At 35.9% G+C, this 26,408-nt stretch overlaps 1 protein-coding gene across 8 annotated transcripts in view; it reads right to left on the minus strand.

Annotated features, from left to right (window-relative positions):
- Positions 1 to 6,663: 6,663 nt before the first annotated feature.
- The window catches only part of FAR1 (fatty acyl-CoA reductase 1), a 75,040-nt gene continuing 55,295 nt past the window's right edge, over positions 6,664 to 26,408 (minus strand). For all 8 annotated transcript variants that reach the window (XM_004472524.5, XM_012530636.4, XM_023582804.3 and 5 more), the window contains 3 exons: positions 19,968 to 20,097; positions 10,755 to 10,882; positions 6,664 to 9,485 (listed from right to left, as the gene is read on the minus strand). In XM_004472524.5, the coding sequence (XP_004472581.1) occupies positions 9,323 to 9,485; positions 10,755 to 10,882; positions 19,968 to 20,097 (421 nt within the window). In that variant the 3' untranslated portion in view covers positions 6,664 to 9,322. The remainder of the gene's footprint in view (positions 9,486 to 10,754; positions 10,883 to 19,967; positions 20,098 to 26,408) is intronic.

The following is a 26,408-nucleotide window of genomic DNA, read 5'->3' on the forward strand; positions in this document are numbered from 1 at the left end:
CCTCCCCTCCCCCGGTTGTCTGTTTTCTGTGTCTTTTTGCTGCGTCTTGTTTCTTTGTCCGCTTCTGTTGTCGTCAGCGGCGCGGTTAAGTGTGGGCGGCGCCATTCCTGGGCAGGCTGCTCCCTCCTTCGCGCTGGGCGGCTCTCCGTATGGGTGCACTCCTTGCGCGTGGGGCTCCCCTACGCGGGGACACCCCTGCGTGGCAGGGCACTCCTTGCGCGCATCAGCACTGCGCATGGCCAGCTCCACACGGGTCAAGGAGGCCCGCGGCTTGAACCGCGGACCTCCCATGTGGTAGACGGACGCCCTAACCACTGGGCCAAAGTCCGTTTCCCTGTGTGTGCACATTTCTGTCATCTACTTTTGTCCTATTTGGAAAAAGTTTTAAGTTTTTTTTTTCAAGAGTGGCAAGAGACATCTTGGAAAGGTTTGGGACATTCTTGAACTGCCCCAAGTATATCAAATCATCCACAAGGCTTGTTATAAATAGATACCTGGTCCCCATCCCAGATCTCTGTGATCAAATGGCTCCTGGGCTAGGCCAGACATCTCTATGCCTACGGAATTCCTCAGATAATTCTGCTGCACACCACTGGCTTAGGGCAGGGAAACACAAACCTGATCATCAGAACCACTTGGAAAGAACTTTTAAAATTCAGATACCTTAAGCTTCTCCCAAGATTGAACTAAAAGAAAACTCTGGGGGTGGGCACTGGGAACGTTTGTTTAAAAAGTAACCCAGTAATTTTGATCACTGGCTAGGGATTACCTGTAATGAACTCTGGGAGTGTGGGAGTTGGTAAATTTGCAAGGGTATCTGCATTATCCAGGGAGATGGAATTTTTAACTTGGGCTTTAACCCTAGCAATAGCTCAAAGAACGTGAGCTCCAAGGAATTATCCAATTTATTTATTTATTTATTTTTAAGATTTCTCTCTCCTTCCCCCCTGCCTTGGTTGCCTGTTCTCTGTCTATTTGCTGCATCGTCTTCTTTGTCCACTTCTGTTGTTGTCAGCAGCACAGGAATCTGTGTTTCTTTTTGTTGCATCATCTTGCTGTGTCAGCTCTCCAGGTGGGCAGCGCCATTCTTAGGCAGGCTGCACTTTCTTTCGCGCTGGGCGGCTCTCCTTACGGGGTGCATCCTCGCGCGTAGGGCTCCCCTACACGGGGGACATCCCTGCATGGCAGGGCACTCCTTGCGCGCATCAGCACTGCGCCTGCGCCAGCCCCACATAGTTCAAGGAGGCCAGGGGTTTGAACCGTGGACCTCCCATGTGGTAGACGGATGCCCTAACCACTGGGCCAAGTCCGCTTCCCGAAATTACCCAATTTAAATAAGAATTAAAGCAGCATACAATGCTTCACAAATTGTTTTTTAAAAATTGTTTTATGAAATATTACTCACATTTCAGGGCAAGTTTTCCCTCCCTCCCCTAATACTTTCTTTCTCTAAGAGTGACTTTTATTTGCTAAGCTATCTACCAAATACAAAAGGGTCAGTGATAAAATTGGATTGGGCTTATTAGCAAGTTAGCAATGGATATTCAATGCTCTGAAAGAATCCCTTTACAAACGAATGTTTAACTGCTTAGTTATTACCAATAGCAGCAAAGTCTTTATGTGAATTTATGTGCTTTCAATGCAGACCTTATAGGAATCCAGTCTCCCAGGTGAAAGAGCCCAATCCTCTGCAAGAATGTCAGATGATCCAGAAGGCCCAATGCCACTTTCAAATGGGAGATGGGGAAGGAAAGAGCAGACAGAGAGCCAATCAAAAAACTATATGACAAAAGGCATAGTAACAATGGGACGAGAATGGGGAAACAAGCAGCAGTTGCTCTCAAACAGATGAAGCTCAGTTTATACAACATACCCAGGCTTTGTGAAAAAGTCCCTGAACTGTAGATTTAGAATGCTCAATATCTTCCCCATACATGTATTTTTCTGTGTAAAGTGTGTCCATTGTGTAGTTTTTAACTTGAGGCATTTGCATTACCTATTTTGCTAGCATCTTTAGGTGAGCAAAAAAAGAAAAATAGAGCAGGAAGAGGTTAACAATCCTGTGACTGATAAAAGGACAAACTTCATTCTATCAGTTAAGTTGAAACGTTTATTGAGTAACATCTATGTGTCAGGCATCTTAAGAAACAGGCTCTGCTCTCTAGAAGAGCTCACAATCTAATGGAGGCAACAAAGTTAACAGGTAATTTCAATAGGTCCTGTTTTTAGAGAGGTTAAGGCAAAAGAACCCTGAACATTTCCTATTTCCTCAAACAAGACATTCTAAAAATAGAAGTATTTTCAACTGCCTGCACCATGTTATAGTAGTTATAAGAGGCACAAGGAGAGGGAGGTTGACAGGTAGAGACGTTCCTATAGCATGGACTCTAGAACTCAGTTTTACAGGGTCAGAAATACTCTCTCAGTCTTCCAAGAGATGAGCCGTCTCAGAGGGAGGTGAGTCTCTATAAACTCAAACTTGTAATTGATTTATATATTAGAATGCCCATGTAGCATTACAATGGGGAACCAAGTCAGCTGGAGAACTGGAATTATTTGACTTTACAGCAGGACGTACATACTCTAGGTTACCAAGGCCACCAGAGAAAGACCGTATCAGAAACTGGTAAGCACAGAAATAAATAAAAAAACAAATAAAAAAAGACCTGGACACAAAACAAAAGGGCTATGGCAGCCTAGTAAATTGTTTCTCCTTATTCACAAGACAAAAATTCCATCATCTCAAGATCTGGAGCTAAAAATCCAAAGCAAATGGACTCTCTTAGAGAAAAGACACATTTTTTAGGCTAATATTATTTTTCTAAATTCCATGTACCCTCATCTATAAGTTACTTTAAAACAAAAACTTCGCTTTAGTTAAAAACAAAAAAACCTAGGTTCATTGTAGAAAACAAAAAAAATGGGAAAGGGGCAAAAAGCTTTATTCACCTGCAACACTATAAGACTAACTTCTTTAACATGTATGCATGTATGTCTGGTTATCATGCTTTACGAATTCTCAGTTTCAAGCAGTACTTTCCTGACCTTGTCCCACATCCTAAGAATGCACCCTATTTGGACATTGTTAGTAATCTGTCAAATTCTGATTATATACAGCAGCAGTTTTCAAACCTTAGTGTACTTCAGAACTACCTGAAGAAATGTTAAAACATTGCTGGGCATTACTCCCAGAATGCCGGTAGGCATAGAATGGGGCCCAGAGTTCTCTATTTCTAGTAAGTTCCCAGGTGATAATGCTGCTGCTGGTCAGGGGGATTTTAAGCACTGGTGTGGTATGTGTTCTCAAAGACTTGGGAACACTACACCAGCAGACACTTTCCTCTTAATTTCATTTGGAAAGATATGTAATCAGACAATTCTTTTAAAGTCCAACCTATTCCTACTTGGTAGGAATTGGATGTATTTTGGCTAGGAAAACCTTTTGAATGTTCTGAGTATTTACTGACAGGCATTCCATAGACTACAAGAATTCCAAGCATGCAAACACCCTTCCCAAGCTGGCCCCCAACTACCTCCCAAGACTTATTTCTCCTTAGTCATCTTATCCTTTAGCATCAAAAAGTTTCCTTGCTGAGCAGATGTGGCTTAAGCAGTTGAGCACCTGCCTCCCACATGAGAGGTCTCAGTGCCTCCTAAAGAAAACAAAAACAAAACAAAAACAGACGAGTAAAAACAATAAGCAAAAAAACCAAGCAAACATATGAGGGAGATTGGGGTGTAGGAGAAAGTTGCCTAAGGAAAAAAAAAAAGATTACAAAAAATATATATATATATTTATATATATATATATAAATGCTTATAGTAGAGCCTGATGCATAGTGCTAGACAAATGTTAGCAAGTATTATTTCTACAATGTAAAAGACACAAGGCTGGTCTTTCTCTCAAGATGCTAACATACAAGTTGGGAGAAATAAAAGGAACCTGTGAAAGATGTAACATATAGCAGGAAGTTATATATTAAATGTCAAACAATTAAGTACTGGTAAGATAAATAAATATACAATTTCCCCAGATAATTATTTTGAAGAAAACTGTACTCATCTGTAAGATTAGGTTCAGGTGTGTCCATTAAAATAAATTAAATAAGCAGCTATAATACTAGGTTGAGTCATATAAGGGTTGTCTTTATAGGTTTATAGGTCAAAGACTATCAAATATAGTATTTTTATATGCCTCAACCTCACTGTCCACTCACACCTTGCTCACAACTGAAGGGAAGCTCTCTAAGATGGCGGGGGGGGGAATGGGGGGGGCGGGGGGGGCAGGGAGAGAGAATGAATTAGATTTTCTCTACAACAACAGAAATTCCGCCTCCAAAGCATCTTTGGAGGACACCTAATTCAACTTCATGGAGCTGTAACAGGAAAACTAAATTAAATGTCTAGAAGAAAATCTTAAAGACTTCCAAGAGAATTGTAAGGAATGTCTGCATATTTTAATGATTTTTTAAAAATGCTGATTGCCTCTCTTCCCCTTGTGTAACATTATAGGTATGTCTATTGTCTAGGATCTCTGCATCTACCCTCCAAAAAACTTTTTATATAACTTTATTCCTCTGAGTTGAGACCTACACTAAAGATAATTAACTCATGATTTGGGGTTTTTCTAAATAAAAGTATTTGAGTCATCAACTTGCAAAGGAGCACAAAGTTACTAAAACTTTTCCTTGGTAAAGAAACAGCAAAGGAATTATTTAACTATTTTGAACAACTACATTCATCTGATAATGATTAGGAATCTGAGATTGCTTAAGGGTACCTGAGATATACCCAGATACCCACCATAAAGAGAAAATTCTATCACTAGAAAATGTTTCAAGACAAAAATAATTCAGAAGGAAAATATGTAATATTTTTTATAACAGATACTATTGACTTAATTAACTTGCTTTTATGTGAAGTTATGGTAGTGTACATATCCATTCCTTTTTCTAGTTTTTCAACAAGGATTAGTTTTCTCAAAACAGCAAGATGACCTATATAAATTATGTTCTGACACACGCTACTATATGGATGAACCCTGAAGAAATGATAGTAAGTCTCATATGAAAGGACAAGTATTGTGTAATTCCAGTTATACAAAATAAGAAGCACATACTATTCAGAGAGACAGAGGTTAGGCTGCAAGTAGACTAGACTAATCAGAGGCAGGGGGGAGGGACATAGGGAGTTAATGCACATTACAAAGAGGGTTTCTGTTTTCGGTGATGGAAAAGTTTTGGTAATGGATGGTGGTGAGGGTAGCACAATATTGTGAATATGATTAATTTTATTCAACTGTATGCTCAGAGCGTAGTTGAGATGGGACATATTATGTGGTATATGTTTCCACAATTTAAAAAAAACTAAAGAGATTAAAAAATGCAATACACAATTCTGGACTGAATCTAATAATGGAGGGGAAAATACACAAATGGATATTATTGAGACCTATGAAAAATGGAATATAAACTGTATGCACTATAGCAATGTTAAATTTCTTAAGCTTGATAAATGTACATAAGGTAGTTGCATAAATGAATAACCTTGTTTTAGGAAATATATTTAGAAGTATTAAGGATTAATGGAACATAGTGTGTGCAACCTCTCAAATATTAGCAGACAGACAGATAGATATAGATAAAAATAGAATAACAAATGGAAGATGTTAAAAGTTGGTGTATCTGGGTAGGAAGTTCTCTGTATTGGTTTTGTATCTTTTTGCAACTGTCAATTAGAAATTATTTCAAAATTAAAAAAAAAAAAAAAGGGCAAGAACCTTTTAAAACTGTCCAAGTCAATACTAAAGATTTCAAATTTAGAGTCAGCCTGGAAGAGCATGCTCACAGGCCATTTACACCCACCCACACTCCAGCCTGATGCTCTCTCCATTCCCACCCCCCAGAAGATTCAGTTAGGGAAGTGGATCTGACTCAACTGACAGAGCATCCGCCTACCACATGGGAGGTCCAGGGTTCAAACCTGGCCCGTGTGTGGTGAGCTGGCCCACGTGCTGATGCACACAAGTGCCGTGCCACGCAGGGGTGCCCCATGTGTAAGGAGTGCACCTTGTAAGGAGGGCTGCCCGGCGCAAAAAAAGTGCAGCCTGCCCAGGAGTGGCGCCGCACACACTGAGAGCTGACGCAATAAAAAGACTCAGATTCCCTGTGCCGCTGACAAGAATACAAGCGGACACAGGGGACATACAGCAAATGGCCAGAGAGAGTAGACAACTGGGGGTGAAGGGGAGAGAAACAAATAAAAAATAAAAAATCTTAAAAAAAAAATTCAGTTAATCTCTATTATGAATGAGTGATCCTTTATACTTATCAACAGATAGATAAATTACTGCAAAAGCATTCAACATGAAGGACAGCCGCTGGAGACTAATGACACGTTGGAGGTTTCCCTGAAATGTTTTAGAAAACAGAAAGCCACCGCATGCTAGCTAATATATAAAACAATACATTAGCAAAATGTATTTATCTTGCTTATATGTTTCTCCTCAAATGCTGTTTAAGATTAAAATTAAATAAAATTAGGATATAGGAATTAATGAGCACACTTTAAAAAGACAAAAAGTGTGAGGACTTTTTCATGTAATCCTAACCAAATTAACTGACAAATAATTTTCAGAATGCAAAAATACAATAAAAACTATAATGGAAATATAGGGATTCATTTATTACTTTTTGGTTTACAAACAAAGGCACCCAATAATGCTTCTATTTAATTCTTATAAAAGATTATCAATTTACATTTAAAACAAACAGAAACAAAACAAAAAATCTCAAACCAGTTCCTGTAAACACAAAAAAGCCAGAGAAATAAGATCTTTCTTCCCTGTCCCCCAAATATTTTATATATATTGTGTACAATTTATTTTGTATTATCTTGAAGTAAAAAATGTATTGTCACACTTTTCTGTGTTGAGTTTTAGGTTATATTATTATTGCATAATGGCCTCACAATTAACAAATCCATATGCCAGAATTGTATGGTTTCAGAATGAATAGGGCAAGAAGTCCCAAACGTTTTAGATTACAGCTTTATAAAATGAGTTAAAGAAAATAATAAGTTTATTTAATATGCCATTCTGTAAAGTAATAAAAGCTTGTGTAGAAGATATAATCAAAAATAGAACTAAAAAACACGTCCAGCAAATGCCCACTAGTCGCTGGGGATTAATAATCTATGGACTCTTCATACAAATTCTAGAACTTTACATTCCAGAATGCTACCTATTTATTTAATTTATTCATTAACTTTCTGACAAAAAAAGAATTCTAAACATACAAAATTAATGCAGCGGCCTCAACACCCTCCCAGTTGGCATTTCTTTAAAATTAGATTATAAGAACATTGAAACAGTTCAGAAGACATACACTCCATATGCATGTCACAAGCCAGCTGGTACTGTAACTGATTCTTTTGCAAGATACAAAGACAATTCATGTGATTCTAGGTATATTTGACAGAAGTATAAAAGTCATAGAAATGTTAGCATATTTTCAACACATTATGGAAATAAATTTTGAGAGATGGAGTAATCAATGTATACAGCTTCTATAGTTAATTACATGGGCCACTTAAATCAAAGGCATTATCATTTATTTCATTTATAGACACTGTCATAGTCTCTCATACCGTACACAAGGTATGGTCCTAGACCAGAGACTTAAGTATCATTCCAAAGAATATATATATTTATATACATACTTCCTTTAAAATTATGCTTAGAAGTTTTACTACAGAAAATTGGCTTCGGCATGGAAGCAATTTTCTTTTTTAAGATTATACACCTGCATGGAAGAAGGTGATTTCCTTTATGTTTAGTTTTTTCACAACAATAACAAAATAAACTTCTTGTACATTACATTTATATTGATAAAAGAATTAACTTTTTGTATTGTGAAATGACCTCTTTAAACATATTCAAGATACTCTGCTGATGATTTATATATAGTACTTGATCAGCTTAATTAGGACAGTATTATGCTGAACAATCTGTTAAACCAAATATATGTTCAAACAGTTACATAGAGTTTACTATTAAGATTTAAAGGGAATTATAATGTATCATTAAAATATACATCATTTTCTTGCTATTCTATCTAAAATTCACTTCTTTCTAAAGCTAAAACTACATGCAAAAAATAGATGGTATCTTCAGACATTCAACAGTTTACTTTATGTGTTATGTAAATAAAGTCCTTTATTTAATTTTATACACATTATTTTATGCACTGTTTAATTTTTCTTGAAGGAATTCAGCTTTCAAAATAAAAAATTAGTATATGTTTATACACATGTGAGTACATTTTCTTAATGTTATTACTCTGCAAATACATTCTTCCATAGTAATGCACTTTCAGTTCTCACTGGAAAGACAGTCTAGTCTTTTTAAAGTTCTATGAATAAAATTTATAAGGGAGGAGAGCAAAGTTATGGTGAATCCCTCCCCGCCTTCCCAACCAAAGTTTCAAGAAATTCTCCTGCTGGGAAACATGAACAAAATTTCATAGAACTGATCTTTATTTGATCACAGTATGGACAGAAAAACGTCTATTCTTTTCAAAACTAATCATTTTTATTGAATTTGCTGTCACTTTCCTTCAAAAAACACAAAGCATGTGTTGATAAGGATTCTCAAACTCATTTAGATCCAGTAGGGTCATTAGAATAATACAGCCTTCTGATTATGAAAGCGATTGACTGCTTATAGAAAAAAATATCTGCATCAGAACTTTACTCAGAAAAAAAAAAAGAGAATATGCCTTTATGTCTGAGACCACTCAAAAATTTACAGAATGATGTAAAAAGAGTGGCTTATAATTTTAACACAAGTGAAACCCACTTAAACTGACGTAAAAAAATCAAACACTGAAGAATCAAATTTATCTACCAACTGAGCTAGTATTCCTATCCAAATAAATGCTTTCCATTGCACTGAATATCAGAATTAGAAGTTCATTATATGTTAAGGCATATTTTAATTACTATGTTTTAGAATTGCACAGTTATACTGGTCACTGTTCCTACTTCCCCCACTTCTACCCTCACCCCACCTCTTTCCTCAGGGACCAAAATGGTAAGTTTTGGTGGTTATTATAGATTTGAGCTGGCATACCACAGTGTGTTCGCTAGGTTTTTCTGAGCATAAACATTAAAATGTTACATAAAATGTACCATAATTTACTCCACACTTGGATCTAAGATGGTTTAATGTCTTGACAAAAGATAAGATGACTTAATTACATTTTACATTTCGTTGTATTTAGATCACCATATGCATAGATGTTCTAATGCTAAATTCTTGCCTTCAATATCTCATTGTGCTGGATGCTCGGAAGTAAGACAGAAACTTGTAACACAGACTAACCACAAAGTACCAAATATTTCTTGCCATTTGTGATCTTGCAATAAAAATGCGCCAGATCAGGATCACAAGGATAGTGTTAAAACCGTAACGTATGTTCCTCAACCTGGAAAGCAAATCAAGAGATATGTCAGACAATTTTTTTCTAGAACAAAATAATGTTGGATGGCAGCTAATTCTCTTTAATGCTGTTTTTTAACCAAATTATAATTCAAATCCTTAGTAATCTGAAACTTATTTTAAAACTATACAAGAGGTCTATAAATAGAAAGTTAGCAAAATCAAATAAACCTGACTATCCAAACTCTGGATGACAGTATATCAAACACATAACCTATATTAACAATGAATTTCACAAAGTCTTTCATCACGATATATTTGGGATGCAAATTATTTATAACGGTACTGTGTAAGACATCAAGTAGATTGTAGGTAAAACAAACATGCTCCTTGTACTTCCTAAGGAGGAAAAAATCTCAGGTTTGTTTATTTTATATATTACAGCACAGACAAAATACAATAAACATTTTTGACATCTTTAGCTGCTTATGATCTGTCGGACAAATGAACTACTTCTATAGTTACAGCTGACAGGATCAAAGGCCACCTGAGAAGTCCTCAATCCAAGACTGAAACATGGCCCTGACTCTGTAAGAGAGGACCTTCCTATTCTTAAAGAGTAATGTGCATTTTACCTTGCTTAAGTTTCAAAACACTTTTGATGGTGTTTGAAAGGAAAACAAACCTTAGAGATATACAATAATGTTATATAAATTTCATTAACTTCAGTGTGAGACAGGACTGCAATTTACGAATAATGTGTGCAAAGAAAAAAAATACTGAATTAGGAGCTAACAATTAGTATTCTAGTTCACTTTCCTACTTAATACAATATGACCTATGTAAACACAACGTCTCTGAGCCTCAGTTTCCTCATTTATTTATAAAAACAGTTCCCTTGCAAAGCCTCAGAGAAATATAATAATGTGAAAGCCTTCAAAACAGTTGTAAAAATCGAATAAAAGGGAAGCAGTTGTGGCTCAACTGATAGGGCATCCACCCACTTTAAATTAACTCTGTTCAAAATATATTTTTATTTTCTCCTAATATCTCTAATTCTTCAGTAGTATTGTAACAGAGTATAATAGTGATTTTTAAAACTATATTCCACATGAAATTCATGGTAAGGAATAATACAGTAACTCTGAACAATTTTAAACTAAATCAATACTACTGTAGTTTCAGACCAAAGATAGGTTCTTTTCCTAAATACGACAGATTAGCAGTATCATTCCTTCAATAAATCAGCTTATTAAAAAATTGTAAAGTATGTCATAAGCAAGATAAGAAGAATTCAAACCCATGTAAAACTTACTTGTTTAAATGTTTTCTAGCTGCAGGGAGACCAGACATTTCTTCATTCAATACATATTTCTTAGTTCCCATACAGTAGTTCTCTATATACTCTGCCCAATGTAACTGCCGTACATCAATATTGAACGTCTAAATGGACAAAAAAAATTGGTAACTTTCCCAAAAAGCTTTTTTAGCACAAATATAAAATTATTTATTTTTCCTAAAGGTCAATTCTAAAAGACATAATTAGAAAAGTTTAAATATTATTTCAAACATAATTTTAACTTTTAAAATTTTAATGTTAGTCACAAAAAAGTTCTTCTTTCTATTTCACACATTCCATTAAAGAGAAATATTTGAGAAGACAATCTGAAAGTGCACATCAGCATGTGAGAAAGATGAAGAAGAGTGTATTAAATGTAAGGAGGAAGAAGCCTGCACCATTAAAAAACAGACAAAACCCCATTGTAGAAACACCCAATTCTATGTATTCCTCACCACTTTATGCAAGTATTCACATATTTATTTCCAGTTCCTTTCTATCCTTAGTCTCGCCTTTCTTCACAACATCCTGCATAATACACAGATTAACTTTTCCTAAAGAATATTTTTGACATCAAGAGAAAGGTTGTAGGAAGCAGATGTGGCTCAAATACTTGAACTCCTGCCTACCATGTAGGAGGTCCTAGGTTTGGTTCCTGGTGCCTCCTGGAGAAGACGAGCAAAGAAGTGAGCTGGCACAACAGGCTGGCATGGCGAGTTGATGCAACAAGATGATGCAACAAGGAGACACAAAAAGGAAACACAATGGGAGAGACAATAAAGCAGGGAGCAGAGGTGGCTGAAGTGATTGAGCACCTCTCTCCCATGTAGGAGGTCCCAGGTTCTGTTCCCGGTACCTCCTAAAGAGAAGATGAGCAGACACAGGGAGCAGACAGCAAGCGCAAACAACAGGGGAGTGGGGGGGGGGGGGGAAGGGGGGAAGGAGGGGGTGTAAATAAATCATAAATCTTAAAAAAAGAAAGTTGTGCTATGAAAGCTGTCTTTGGAGTTTTAAGTAAGTGACTAGGCCATTTGATGAAAAGGAAAGATAAATCCAGAAAAGAAAGCCTTACAGAAATGCTACTCTGTAGAAAATAAGAAGGCTATGCACCACTAAGTGCTCATTAACACATTTGGTGTGACAGATTTAATATATACCATCACTTATCAAAAACAAGTTCTAGGCCCTCAAGCTACTATAAATAAATCATTACAATATGAGAAAAGAGTAATACCACACTAAACTGGAAGGCCTGAGTTAACATTAGAGACAAGATGAGGTGCTCATACATATGTGTAATTAGAGTTCCACAGCAGGAATGTGGTGGTTTGGAACTGTATATACCCCCAGAAAATCTCATTCTTAAAGCTAATCCAATCCTGTGGATGTGAACCCACTGTAAGGAGAATCTTTTGATGGGAGCTACTTCAGTTAAGGTGTGATCCACTTCACTGAAGATGGGTCTTAATCCTCTTATTGGAGTCTATTATAAACAGAATGGAAAGAGAGAGAACATCACAAAAGAAAGAAAATGAAAACAAACCCTAGAAATGAAGGGGGAGACCAGCAGATGCCGCCATGTGACTTGCCATGTGACAGAGAACTAAAGGATCACCAGCAGCTGGTCCTCCTGAATAAAGCATCACTTTGATGATGCCTTGAACTGGACACTCTCACAGCCTCAAACAGCCTGCTAACAAATTCCCATTGTTTTAAGTTAATCCAATTCATGGTACCTGCTTTGAGCAGCCTAGGAAACTAACAGATTTTGGTACTGGAAGAGTGGGATGCAGTTATTAAAAATACCAAATATGTGGCAACAGCTTTGAAATTGGGTAATAGGTAGCAGCGGGAAGAAATGTGAGGTCTTGATAGAAAAGGCCTGGATTGCTTTCAAGAGACGTCTGGTAAAAATATGGACACTAAAGGTACTTTCAGTGAGTCCTCAGGCAGAAATAATGAAAGTGACACTACACACTGGAAGTAAGGTGACCCTTGTTTTAAAGTGGCAGAGAACTTGGCAAAATTGAGTTCTGATGTCAGATGGAAGGGAGAATTTGAGAGTGATGAAGTTGGATATTTAGCTGAGGAAATTTCGAAGCTACGTGTGGAAAGCGCAGTCTGGCATCTCCTTGTTTTGGAAAATTCTGAACCTCTGGAAAGCGAGTCCCCAGAGAACAGTGCTCCATGTGAGAGTTTAATTGAACATGGAACCAGTCAGCCATTTCAGCACAAGTCAGGATTGGAAATGCAGTTATCCAGAAAAGATTTGGAGAAAGCTACTTTGTCTGATGGCTTGGATCCCTGTGTACTTACATGACAAACTGAAAAGTTTTTTGTGAGATTTGTATGAACAGAATCACTGCCAGCCTAGACTAAAAGGGACGGATTAAAGGGAAAATCACTTCAAGGGCAGAAGCATGGATTGAAGACATCTTATCAGGCCAAGAGAGCAGACACACCCATGTCCCATATGTGTGAAAAGGGTGAGTATGCTGTGGCACTTGGACTAGGTGAGCCTTTGCCCTGTTGTTCAGGAAGAGTTCAGGAAGAGTGTTACCACCCCAGTCTTCAGAGGGGACGGGCCATATTCCCTGGGGATTGAGAACAGCCTGGCCATTACTCCAGTGTTTTCAGAGGTTGGCACCTTCATCCCAGTGTTCAGGGAGAGCATGGCCACTGCACAAACACTTGCAAAGAGTGAAGTTCCTGCTCTATTAGGCCCTATTGCAGTTTGATATTGTTTATGAATTCCAAGAATAGATACTGGATTGTATTTGTGAACTGGTCTGTTCCTCTGGGCATATTAGATTTGACTGGATGTAGAGGTTTTACTTTTACTTGATTAATGATTAAGGCTTTGATTGGGCCACGTCAATAGGACACTGAGTCTCCGCACTCCTTGGTGGGCAGGGACTCAGAGTAAACAATATGGCAGAAGAGAAAGTTAAGAGTTTTGATACCAGATCCTAGGGAAGTAAACTCACAGAGAAACAGATAAGTCAGGAAGGAGAGAAGGCTTCATTAGATATGGCAAAGGCCCCGGCAAGAGAGGGAAGCCATTAGCCTGATAGCCTACAGCTGGTCTTGTAAAGCGAGCAGGGCAGCTAAGCCCAGAGAAAAAGGAACCCTGTGAGAGAGAGATGAGACTTATCCCAGCCTACAGCTGATACTGGAAGAAGCTGGGACTACGGAGCTTTAAGAGGAAGAGGAAGCCTGAACCCTTGCAGATGTTGGCAGCCATACTGTTCCAAACCATGGCAAGAGTCTTTGGTGGAATGGAAATGTTTATCCTATGCCTGTTCCTCCTTTGTATATTGGAAGCAGATAACTTGCTCTCTAGGGTTCACAGGTCCTCAAATAGAGGGGTATTGTGCCCCAGGACAGATCACACCTATCAGAGATTTTGATGAAGTTTTGTACTTAGTATTGTTAGTAAAAATGTCTTAAGGCTTTTGGGATATTGTGATGTAATGAATGTATTTTGCACATGGAAAGAACATGGCTTTTGGGGGTCCAGCGGGAGTGTGATAGTTTAGAACTGTACATATCCCAGAAAATCATGTTCTTGAAGGTAATCCAGTTCTGTGGGTGTACGTTAGTACAAAGAAAATATATGGTAACCACAAAGAAACTATATGAAAATATAGAGAGAAAAAAATACAAAGGGACTCAAAATGTTACAATACAAAAAAAAAAGTCAAAAAAAGTCAAATGTGAGCAGGTTATGGAAGAATTGAGGTAAATAAATGGACGGACATTTTTTGTTCATGAGTTAGAAAATTAAATATTGCTTCAATGACAATTCTACCTAAAGCAACTTACAGATTGACCATAATCCCCGTCGTCAAAATTTCAATATCTTCTTTGTAGAAATTGAAAAATTAATCATCAAATTTATTTGGAAGGTTAAGGGGCCCCAAATAGAAAAAAAAAAAAGCAGAATGAAGCTGGGAAGCTCACATTTCCCACTTTTAAAAGTTACTACAAAGCTACAGTAATCAAAACAGCATGGTAAGTTATTACAAAGCTATAGTAATCAAAACAGAATGGTACTGGCACAAAGACAGACATACAGCCCAATAGAATTGAATTGAGAGTTCAGAAATAAACTCTACCACCTATGGCCACCTAATTTTTGACAAGGGTGCCTAATCCATTGAAAGGATTAAAGAATAGTCTCTTTAACAAATGGTACTGTGAAAACTTGACAATCCGCACACAAATGAAGTGAACCCCTACCTCACAACTTATACAAAAATTAACTCAAAAGTGGATATAAGACCTGTATTAGTTAGCCAAAGGGATACTGATGCAAAATACTGGAAATTGGGCTGGTTTTTATACAGAGTATTTATTTGGGATAGGAGTTTACAGATACCACGTCATAAAGCATAAGTTACCTCCCTCACCAAAGTCTATTTTCACGTATTGGAGCAAGATGGTTACCAACATCTGCAAGGATTCAGGTTTCCTGAGTTCCTCTCTTCCAGGACTTGCTTCTCTCTCCTCTGAGTGCTTACTTCCTGGGGCTCCAGCTTAAGATTTCAGCATCAAACTCCAACATCAAAACTCCAACATGAAAAACCCTCAGTTCTGTCCTTTGCCATGTCTTTGATCTTTGAGTTCCCACCCATCAAGGGGTGGGGACTCAATGCCCTCCTGGCACAAGACGTATACCTGATTACTTAACAAACATGATCCAATATTTCCTTTTGGAATACATCACTATATCAAACTGCTCCAAGACCTAAATGTAAGAATCAAAACTATAAAACTACTAGAAGAAAACAGAAGGACCTGGTGTTAAGTGATGGTTTCTTAGCCCTCACACAAAACCATGAGCAACAAAAGAAAAAGCAGATAAATGGGATCTCAGCAGAATTAAAATTTTTGTGCAAAGAACTTTCTTATGAAAGCAAAAAGGCAATATACAAAAGAAAAAGATATATAAAAAAGCAATCTACAAAATGGGGGAAAATATTTGAAACCACATATCCAATAAGAGCGTAATATCCAGAATATATAAAGAAATCCTACAACTCAACAATACAAATAACCCATTTAACAAATGAGCAAAAGATGAAAAGACATTTCTCCAAGGATATACAAATGGTAAAATGCAAATGAAAAGATGCTCAATATCAACCCATTAGGGAACTACAAATCAAAACCACAATGTGATACTATAGTACAACAACTAGAATGACTATTATTAAAAAAAAAAAAAGTATTGGAGAAGATGTGAAGAAATAAGAACACTCAGTCATTGATGCTGGGAATATAAACTTGCAGGCACTGTGAAAAAGTTTGATGGTTCCTCAGAAACGTTTAAGTATATAATTACCGTAAGACCCAGCAATCCCAATTTTATACACATACCCATAAGAATTAGAAGCAGAGATTCAAGCAGATATTTGCCCTTTGTCATTATTCATAATTGCCAAGATGGAAACAATCCAAGGATCCATATCAAGAGAAAAATGGATAAACAAAATGGGGCACATACATACAATAGAGAGTACTATTCAACCACGAAAGGAATGAAGCCCCAATACATGTGACAAAAACAGATGAACTATAAAGACATCAAGTTGAGTGAAATAAACCAGATATGAAAGGATATTATATGATCTTACTCATATGAAATAATTAGAATAAGCACATCATTATAGTCAGAAACTAGAATACAGGTTACCAAGGGCAGGAGTAGGGGGTAGGGGATAGGGAAAGGGGAGTTAATTCTTAATTGGTTGAGTTTCTGGTTGGGATGATGAATGGTGGTGATACTAGTACAACAATGTGAAGGTAATGAACACCACTGAATTACATATTTGAATGTGGTTAAAAGATGAAATTTTAGGTTGTATCTATGTTCTCAGAATAAAAATTTATATTAGAAAACCCATAGAACTGTACAGCACAGTGAACCCTAATGCTAAGAGAATAATTATAAAAATATAGTTTCATTAATTTTAACAAAGTTACCATACTAATGCAGTGTTAATAGGGAAACTGTGTGTGAGGAGGGCATATGGGAATTCTGCACAGTTTTCCTGTGAAAATACATCATAAGTTAAAAAAGAGTGTGTGTAGTATGTATACACACACACTCACATAGAAGGGTTGAAAATAAATAGAAGAAAAAAGATATACCACACATTTCTACCAACATTTGATGAAAATAACCATTTGTTCAGGGCCTCACCAAAGTATGTTTTCAAAGTTTGTAATTCTGCAAATCTGATAAGAATAAATAATGTCTAAGTCTAGTTTTAATTTGCATTTCCATTATTATAAATAAGCAAGGTTGAGTATCTTTAGAAAAGTTAATAATTATTCACATTTTGTCTGTACTATTCATCTCTAGCCCATTTTTCAATCACATTGACGTTTTTCACTATTTCTAGATATTCTTTATGTAGTGAGAAATGCATACTAAACCTACTTTGAGATAACACCATGCACCCACCAAAGTGGCTAATATTAAAATGTAAGCATTCAGGAGGATATGGAATAATGGAAACATTCATACACTGCTAGGTGGAATATAAAGTGATACAATGACTCTGCAAAATTCTTTAGCATTATCTATTAAATCAAACATATGCACACTGTATTATGTGGTGATTCTAATCCTAGGTATATACCCTATACAAATGTGTTCACATGGACATCAAGAATGTACACAGGAGAATATCCCTAAGAGTCAGAAACTAGAAACAACTCAAATGTCTTTCCAATGTAGAATTAACAAATTGCATCTTCATATAAAGGACTATATCAAATAATGAAAGTAAATGAACTCAGTAATAAATAATATGAATAATCTGATGAACATGTTAAATGGAAGAAATCAGCAAAATACTGTATGATGCCATTTGTATAAACTGAAAAACATGTAAAAACAATTTATTGTTAGAATTAAAGTTACCTATTACCTTTGGGGAGGAGAGAAGAGGTAGTGATTAGAATAAGGGGACCTCTGGGGTCATGATGTTTTATTTCTTCACCTGCGTGCTCACTTTCTAATAATTCATTAATCATGAAGGGGAAAAAGGAAAGGAAGGAATCAGCAGAAGGCAAAAATCTTCTAACCTGAGATAATCTCAAGACTCTGGTGACCTAAACCTGCTTTGAAGACTGCAGGCAATGAGCAAGATTGGCCTAGGGTACTGGAAGTTGAGGATTATTATAGAAAGGCTGTATCATCAGAGCAAGGGTGAAAAAGAAGCAAACCCACGACACACGGAAGTGGACAAAGAAACAGCACAGATGGATGATCTGGTCATGATCAGTAGAATGGATTATATCTGTATTGTCCAGTTTAGTAGCCACATGTACTTCTTGGGCACTTGAAATATAACTAGTTCAAATTGAAATATGTTATATAGTAAAAAATGCATACTGGATTTCTAAGACAATATGAAACAGAATGTAAAATGTTCTCTAAATAATTTTTAAATTTTTTATTACATGCAAAAAATGTTACTATTCTAGACAGAGTCAGTTAAATAAAACATATTAAATTCTTTAAAAGAGAAGTAGGAAGAGGAAGGAAGCAAGTATAGGAGAATGGGGGAAAAATTCTCTTTTAAAAGCTATAAAATTTCTTTTAAAAGCTTATAATCATGAGCCAACCCTAGAGTCTATTAATTAAGGCCTGCATTCATCTGACTTATGCTAAAAACCTAATCAGATATTTTAAAGTTGTCCTGCCTTTTTCATGCCACTAGTCTATTTACTGGCAGAAGCAAAGGCAAACCCTGATTGGAAAAATGCAATTTCAGTCTAGGCCTCAAAAAATTTCCACAGAAATTGTCAAGGAACATGAAGTCATAGTAAAATGAACACATACACACTAGATGCCAAGAGTGCTCAGCTTAAACAACAGATAGCTGAATCAGACACTGAAAAGCTTTTAGGAATTTGAAGTATCAGAAACAAATTTAAAATAACTGTCTAACATGTTTTAAGAAAAGAAATTCTAGAAAATTCAAGAGATGCTTTTCAAAAACATTGATATTTGAAAGTTAAATACAATTTCTAAAACTAAAATAATAATAACTGAAACCCTAAATTCAATTCAGTGGTTTAGACAAAGCTATTAAATTGGCCTATAGAATGTGAAGGCCAATCCCACCAGAATCAGTATTTTAAAATAACACCAACACATCCATAGTGAACTGAAGAATACCAAACTGAAAGAGATAACGTGAAAAGGAGCCAGGAATAATAGATCATTTATAAAAGAATAGCAAATTAGACTGGCTTTTCAATAACAACAATATAAGACAGAATACAAAAAGCAAGTTATCTTTTTTTTTTTTTTTTTTTTTTGCAAGTTATCTTTAATGAACTGAAATTATATTACAGAAATGGGTGAAATATCAGATAATAAATGCTGAGTATTCATTACTAACAAACTTCCTACTAAACCACAGTAAATATTCTAAGCAGAAAGAAAATAAAACTAAAGAGAAGATCTGAGATATAAGAAGGAACAGTCAGCAAATACACTGGTAAATATGTAGTTAAATCTAAATAAAAACTAATAAGCAAAATAATAACTTTTAATTATGAGGTTTAAATAAAGAACTAAAGTAACAGACAACCAGATAAGTTAGTAGGGGTAGTATTCATAAATAAACATTTTAAAGTCCTAAACATCATTAAGAAAGAGGCATTAGAAATTGCTTAGCTTTAGGCTTTGATAGGTATGCATTGTAAAATATCTAAGGCAATCTTAAAAGGAATACAAAGAGCATAAATTCCAAACTAGCACAGGGATAAATAGGGAATGATAAAAAGTAAAACTTCATATGAAAATTTCTTAGAGAAGATTTTTCTTAAAACTCAGAACAAAAACAATGTTTGGGGAGGGGGAGATGCATAAAGAAGGCAAACTTCCCTTTGAACTCAACATGAAAAGGAAAAAGAAAATCAACATTTCAGTCAAAATTGAAAATACCCTTGCCACTCTCAAATACTTAAACTGCAAATCCTAAGATAAAGCAATTTTAATTAACCAACATTTATGACTGAAGCTTTAATGAACAGACTATAAATAGAGCATTGATTTTCTTGCTGTCTAATGATTATGGAAAACATTAAATTATTCCTCAGATTGCTAATGGTTCTCTAATTAGTATGCTGTTTAGTTTATAATAGAAAATAGAAAATACTTGCCTTTTTATCTTCAGCATTTAATTGATTCATTAACATATTAACATTGTCAGTATTCCAAACCCAAGAATTACTTGTAAAATATTCAAGAAACACCATAGCTTTGTGAAGACGAGTTATTGTTTTCATCATCCTGTATTGTAACAAGAATTAAGAGATTCTTATTTTGCATAGATTAGGAAAACTCCTACCCATGGTACCAGTTTCCCCCGCTAATATTAAAATTACAATGCTTAATTCAATAAGGATACCAAATCAGCAGGGAATAAGAATATTTCTGTATCTTGGAATAGCCTTTTTATAAATATAAAGTGAAATTTTTAAAAACTGAAGCAGCAGCAAATGAATTTAATACTGCCTAAATTGAATTCTGCTGATACATGAAATTAATTCTCAAAGGAAATTCAATACTAGGCAAACAAATTACTATTCTTATTTTTTTCTTTGTTCCTTAAACAACATTTTAGTTCAGCTGCATTTACTCACATATTCTGTGAATTCATAACATACTGCTTACATTATAATCCCAACTCTTCAGCATCATTGAAAAGTATACAGAAATATTCGTTTGCCATTTAGTCAACTCTACTTTAAAAACGTTTTCTTTAGCACTGATTGGCACCACTCTTGATCATGTGGATGTGCTACGAAATCAATGACTCAGTTTGAAAAGTTTCTGAAGCAGACAAAGTACTAATCACCTCACACCCACCAATATCCATCCTTATAGAAATAAGGGAATTTGATAATTTTTTGGTTTCTTTTTGGAGCCTTAATCTTTAAATCTGTCATTTTATATATCATGGTTCATTGAAAGTCATTGATATCATAACACTAACCCAAGCAGTAATATCTACACAATGTAATAATTACTTATGATAAGTAGGGAAAGGATAGAATTTTTGGAAACAAAATATACATCCCAAAAAAACCCCAAATTCTGATAAACAGAAACATAATTGTAAAGAAATGCTTAAAAAGAATTCCATTATTTTTCTCACAACAAAGATTAGAATTACATGTAGTTCTGAAACCCACAAAATTAAGGAGGAACATTTGAAATGGGAGAGGGGAGGGTCATAATGGGAACATTAGCAAAGCAATTCTGATAACACATTTAGTACATTTAAGAAGAAACCCTACATATAGATACAGAGAGAAAATAAGGCAATATAGACTATGCCAAGAAAAACAATGGTTTGTGCAATAAGCAATTCTAAAGTAAAACCCCATTAAAGATACAAAGACTTATTGCGCATCAGAGGATGTTTGTGGACAGGCCTTTATTATGAACTGTAATTAGTTCATATAGAGAGAAAGGACTTGAGAAAATAAAAGACATACTGCTTTTAGAAGGAGATTATTTTCTTCTAAAAAACAAAAAAAGATGTAGCAGATTTGTAGCTAAATCCATATATACTATCACAATCAGTACAGTGTATGCCAATCATACACATACCCTGTCAACATGGTTTTCCAACATACATTTTATTTTTAAAATTTTTCCTTCCTAACTCCTTTTTCACGGGCAGTTCTCATCTAGTCTTATCTTCAGATTCATGCAAGGACAGAATTATCCTAAAAGTAATCATTGATTCAGTCACTCAAAAATAATTACAATTAAAAATTGGGTATGGGGAAAGAAATTAAAAAGGCCATATATATGTGTAAACTTTATAAAATATCAGGGAATAAAAGTACTGGACTGAATACTATTGGGAATAAGAAGAAACGTAAAACTCTGTTCCATACTCTTTGGACAAGCATGCCATAAGAGCAGACTTTATGACTACATTAACATGCATATTCTGAGTATTTATTCATTCTTTATTACGGCAACCTTCAAAATAGAATCAATCATAATCCTTTACAGTGGGTCAAGACTGCAAAGATTTTCTAGACCAGAGTTTTTCAACCTTGGAACTATAGACATTTGGGGCTAGATAATTCCTTGTTCTGGGGGCTGTCTTGGAATGATGCTTGGCAGCCTCCCTGCCTCTAGCCAACAGATGCCAATAGCACCTTTTCCAGTTGTGATAACCAAAAAATGCCTCCAAATGTTGTCACATGTCCCCTGGGGGGCAAAATCATCCACAGTTGAGAATCACACAATGAAAAATATCACAATCAAAAATATCAAAATCAAGCTAGAGAGAGTTAAACTAAATAGCCAAAAATAAGACCACGGAGCCAATTTTTTTAAGATGTCATTTTAGACACTAAGGAAATGTCTACTGTATTTCAAGTGCTAGGATGAATAATTCATACTGCTTCTACATGTAATATGCATCCTAGTCCCCAATGACAATCAGGAATCCATATGATGTTTTTCTGAGTTCTACTTTTTATAAATAGGTCAAGAAATACATTAGACGTTTTTATATTAAGGCCCCATTATGTAGTATAAAGCTCAGAGACTTGCTCAGTAAAGAACTAAAAAGAATTAAACAATGGAAGTTTTAAAACTGTACCTAACATAAAATTGCCTAAATAAAAACTTTTATATCTCTTCTTGCTTTTAGATTATAAACTCCCAGAGGTTGAGGATCATTCCTGCCTTGTGCAGGACAAACCTGAGGTAATGAGATTCCTTACTTGTTGCTTCCTATTTTAATTTTAATTTCCAAGGCGGCTATAACTGTATCTTCCATCCTACATGCCTACATCCTAATTTTGTCTTCCCATAAAGAGGGCAAAGTAACTCGTAACCAACAGATTTCTGAGGCTAGTTCAGAAGAAGTGATGGAACTTTCTGTCTTCCTCACTGGAATACTTACTTACCCTTGAAGCCTTTAGCCACCATGTATGCAGTCCACTCCCCCTGAGGTTGGCATGCTGTGAAGTAGCCCAAACTCCAAGTGGAGAGATCACAGGAGAGGGTCTGAGACTACTTGGAGAAAGGTATCCAGCCACCCCAGCTTCTCTGCATCCTTCCTCCTCTTTAAGCCTCCCTCCACACTGTTTCTGCATTAGTCCCTGTCTAACTTCAATCACCTGAAAGACCCCAAGCCAGAAGCACCTAGTCCAGCTGTTCTAGAATGCCTGACCACAGAAACTGTGAGAGATAAACAATTGTTGTTTTAAGCAACTAAGTTTGGGGCGATTTATTGTGCAATGCAGATTACAGGAATAGTCAATGGGGGGAGGGGCGGGGATGAGTAATAAAAACCTGAAACATGTATTGACCTTAGAAGCAGGTGGTAGACAATCTAGAAAGGTCTTGAGAAGACTTTTAGTGAAACTCAGAAGGACCACGGAAAGAATGTTCATGGAAGCCTAAAGGGCTTTGATAATGTTACTGATGAGGGCCTAAAAGACAGCAAGGAAAATATTGTTGGAAATTGAAAGACCCTTCTTTTGACTGAAAATTTAATAAAACTGTCATCTGCAGTGACATGGAAGTTAAGACAATGTACCTAATAAGTGATGATCTTGCCAATAAGATTTCCAGGCAGTATTAAAGGTGCTGCATGGCTTTCCTTAGCAAAATGAGAGAGGAGAAAGACAATCTTAAAAAAAAAAAAAAAAAGAACTATTTAGTTGAGTGGAATTTGGAGGAAACGTAAAGTGACAACCAAGAATTTTTTAATTAAGAAATGATTTGTGAGCATATATCAAATCCTGGGTGGGGCTGTAAGAGCCTTTGTTAAGACCTCAGAAAGCTCTAAAGTAATGCCTCTTAGAACCTTTCAGATAGGCAAAAGGCTTTCTCCAGATCTTAAGGACCATGTCTCACAGAAACCCTAATGTTAAAGACTCAGAATATGGGCCTGAAAGGAGTTGTCTCACAGCAACCTCAAAGGGAACTCAAGATAGAGAAGGGCATGTCTTAGAACTGTCGGTGTGCCTTTGATCTAAAGGAATAGATTGTTTTAAAATGAGTAGACAGGAAATCCATATAATTTTTAAAGAAATTATGTCAGTTTGCATTTAAAGAAACAGAGACAGTATGAAATGAAGAGAGGCCTCTGGACCAGGGGTCAGCAAACCAGGGCCTGTAAGCCAAATCCAGCCCACCACCTATTTTTTTAAATATAAATTTCATTGGATCATAGTAGTCATGCCTATTTGTTTATATATTGTTTATAGCTGCTTTCATGCTATGACAGCAGAGTAGCAGAGTAGCTGCAACAGAAACCATATTGCCCACAAAGCCTAGAATATTTATTATGCAGCCCTTTTACAGAAAAAATTTGCGACCCCTGCTCTGGACTCTCAACCTTTTATGGGCAGGAAGCAAGCTAAGAAGGCTAATTAATTGCAAACACAGGTTATTTCTTATAGAAAAGGAAGTATGACTCAAATGGTATAACCAAGAACCTAAAAGGCAGAGTCAAAAGCCCAGAACAAGAGCCAAGAGCTTCAGAGAACTTCCAGAGAGTAGAACTGAGTCCTAATCAAGACTCTGTCAATATGTACGTGGCTGGATTTCAGAAATGTTATGGATCCACGACTGCAGTGTATCTTCCATTTTCTCTTTTTTTGAGAGAGAAAATGTCTAAAGTCATTATCCTGTGCTTATCTCACCATTGTATGCTGGGAGTTTAGATGACAGATAACTTAGCTCTTTTAATTCACAGGTTTGCAGATCAATACTTAAGGAACTATACTTGAGGAGCTGCACTCCTAAAACCACTTCTAAAGAGACTCATCCATAACTGGACCAGATTTAGATAACAAAATCCTAAAAGATAACTTTTAGCTGATGCCATAGAAGTCTTGGAGGAAAAAGGTGAGTGTATTTTCCTCATGGAAGGAACTGTTGTGGTCAGAGGGCTGACTGTAGCAGACTGCTCTTTCCAAAAATGGCTACAATAGTATTTTCTATTTCGCTTAGTCATTTATAACAGCATGGCCTTAACCACTCTCTCAAAAGATGAAAGGGGTCTATATCCCTTTTCCTTGAATCTGGGCAAGCTTGTGACTTGCTTGTGAAAGAGAAAGTAGACGTAATGCCACATGACTTCCACAACCATGTCAGAAAAAGTTATGTACCTTCCACCTCGCTTGCTGACATAATTCCCCTTGAAGCCTTCAGTCACTGTAAATAGTCCAGTTCCCTAAGGCTGCCACAGTACACACAATCCTGAGAATACATGAAGTGATCCCAGGCAAGGCCCAGCTATCCACTGCCACTCCCCTATTCTTTCAGCTCCAGATACCAGCTGATTACAACCACAGCTGATAAAAGACCCCAAGCTAAAACTTCCCAGCCAAGCCCTTCCTGAATTCCTGATCTAAAGAGAAATCATAAATTGAAAGAAATAGTAAAATGATTTAAGCCACTAAGCTTGAGATGATTTGTTATGCAGAAACATCTACTCTGAAACATTTGTGAACTTTGGTCATTCACTCATTTTTCTAAGTTTACTAAACCTTCTTTTTCTGCATAAAACATTGAGATTCATTTAACCTGTTTTACTCTCTTGACCCAGTTTCTATTTTTCTGCCCTAAACTGCAACAATCTTATTAATATCAAGAAAACATTCATTGTTTTCACATTTGTAAATGTAAGTCTGTTTTCTAGCTGTGAAAGAACATTAACAATGATACTGTATTTTTAAGATCATTCCATAAATTTTTAAAAATAATTTTGATATATCTCAATCTTTTTTCCATTAAGTAATTCTTCACCTATTCTAAAGCTGTTCAAATCAATAATCTCACATATTTCAATATTTAATTATAGGGTTAGGAGCATCATGGACATTTAAATCCCCAAAATCCCTACAAGTAACTCAGATCCTGATACACTGTAACTGGCGGTACCTCACTTTTATTTTTGAGCAGTTGATGGAAGTTCTGGAATCAGCATCTTCTTTATACATAGATACTCAAATCCTTAACTCTCCAGTCAAATGCTCCACTGTAATGCCAATGTAGTTAAACAAAATAAGTATTTTTATAGTATGGTTCACTGTAATTATGTGGTAAAGACAGGAGGAGGGCTTTATTTAAGTTTGTGGGGGTCCAATAAAAAAAAAAGAAGAAAAGCTAAAACAACTATAAGAAAATAGAAAGTTTTCCATTTGCTAGTAACTTTTTTATCATTTTCAACTTGAAAAATTAGTCAGTAACTGTAATTACCGTATTATAAGCTGAATGGGCAGCCTGAGATATTTCAAGTATTTAATTTTTTAAAAGCATCCTCTATTTTCCACATAAAACTGCACCATCCACTTAAAGCAAAGCATTTTACCCTTAATCCCCTATAAAAACTTACCCTTAAGTTTTTAAAGGGGAAGAGAAGAAGGGCTCAATTTCAGCTTATAATAACAATGACAACCTTGACGTTGGACATTTCCTGTATTATGGGATTCAGGAGGATCAATGGCCCAATAAAATGAGATCCACAGTAAATCTTCCCAAATATCCTCAATTCTTAAGAAATGTCCTGGCATCCTGATTGTGATTGTGATTAACTGGGTTAGTAATTCTAAAGG

This window comes from Dasypus novemcinctus, chromosome 10, assembly GCF_030445035.2.
Source record: "Dasypus novemcinctus isolate mDasNov1 chromosome 10, mDasNov1.1.hap2, whole genome shotgun sequence".
NCBI classification, from domain to species: Eukaryota; Metazoa; Chordata; class Mammalia; order Cingulata; family Dasypodidae; genus Dasypus; species Dasypus novemcinctus.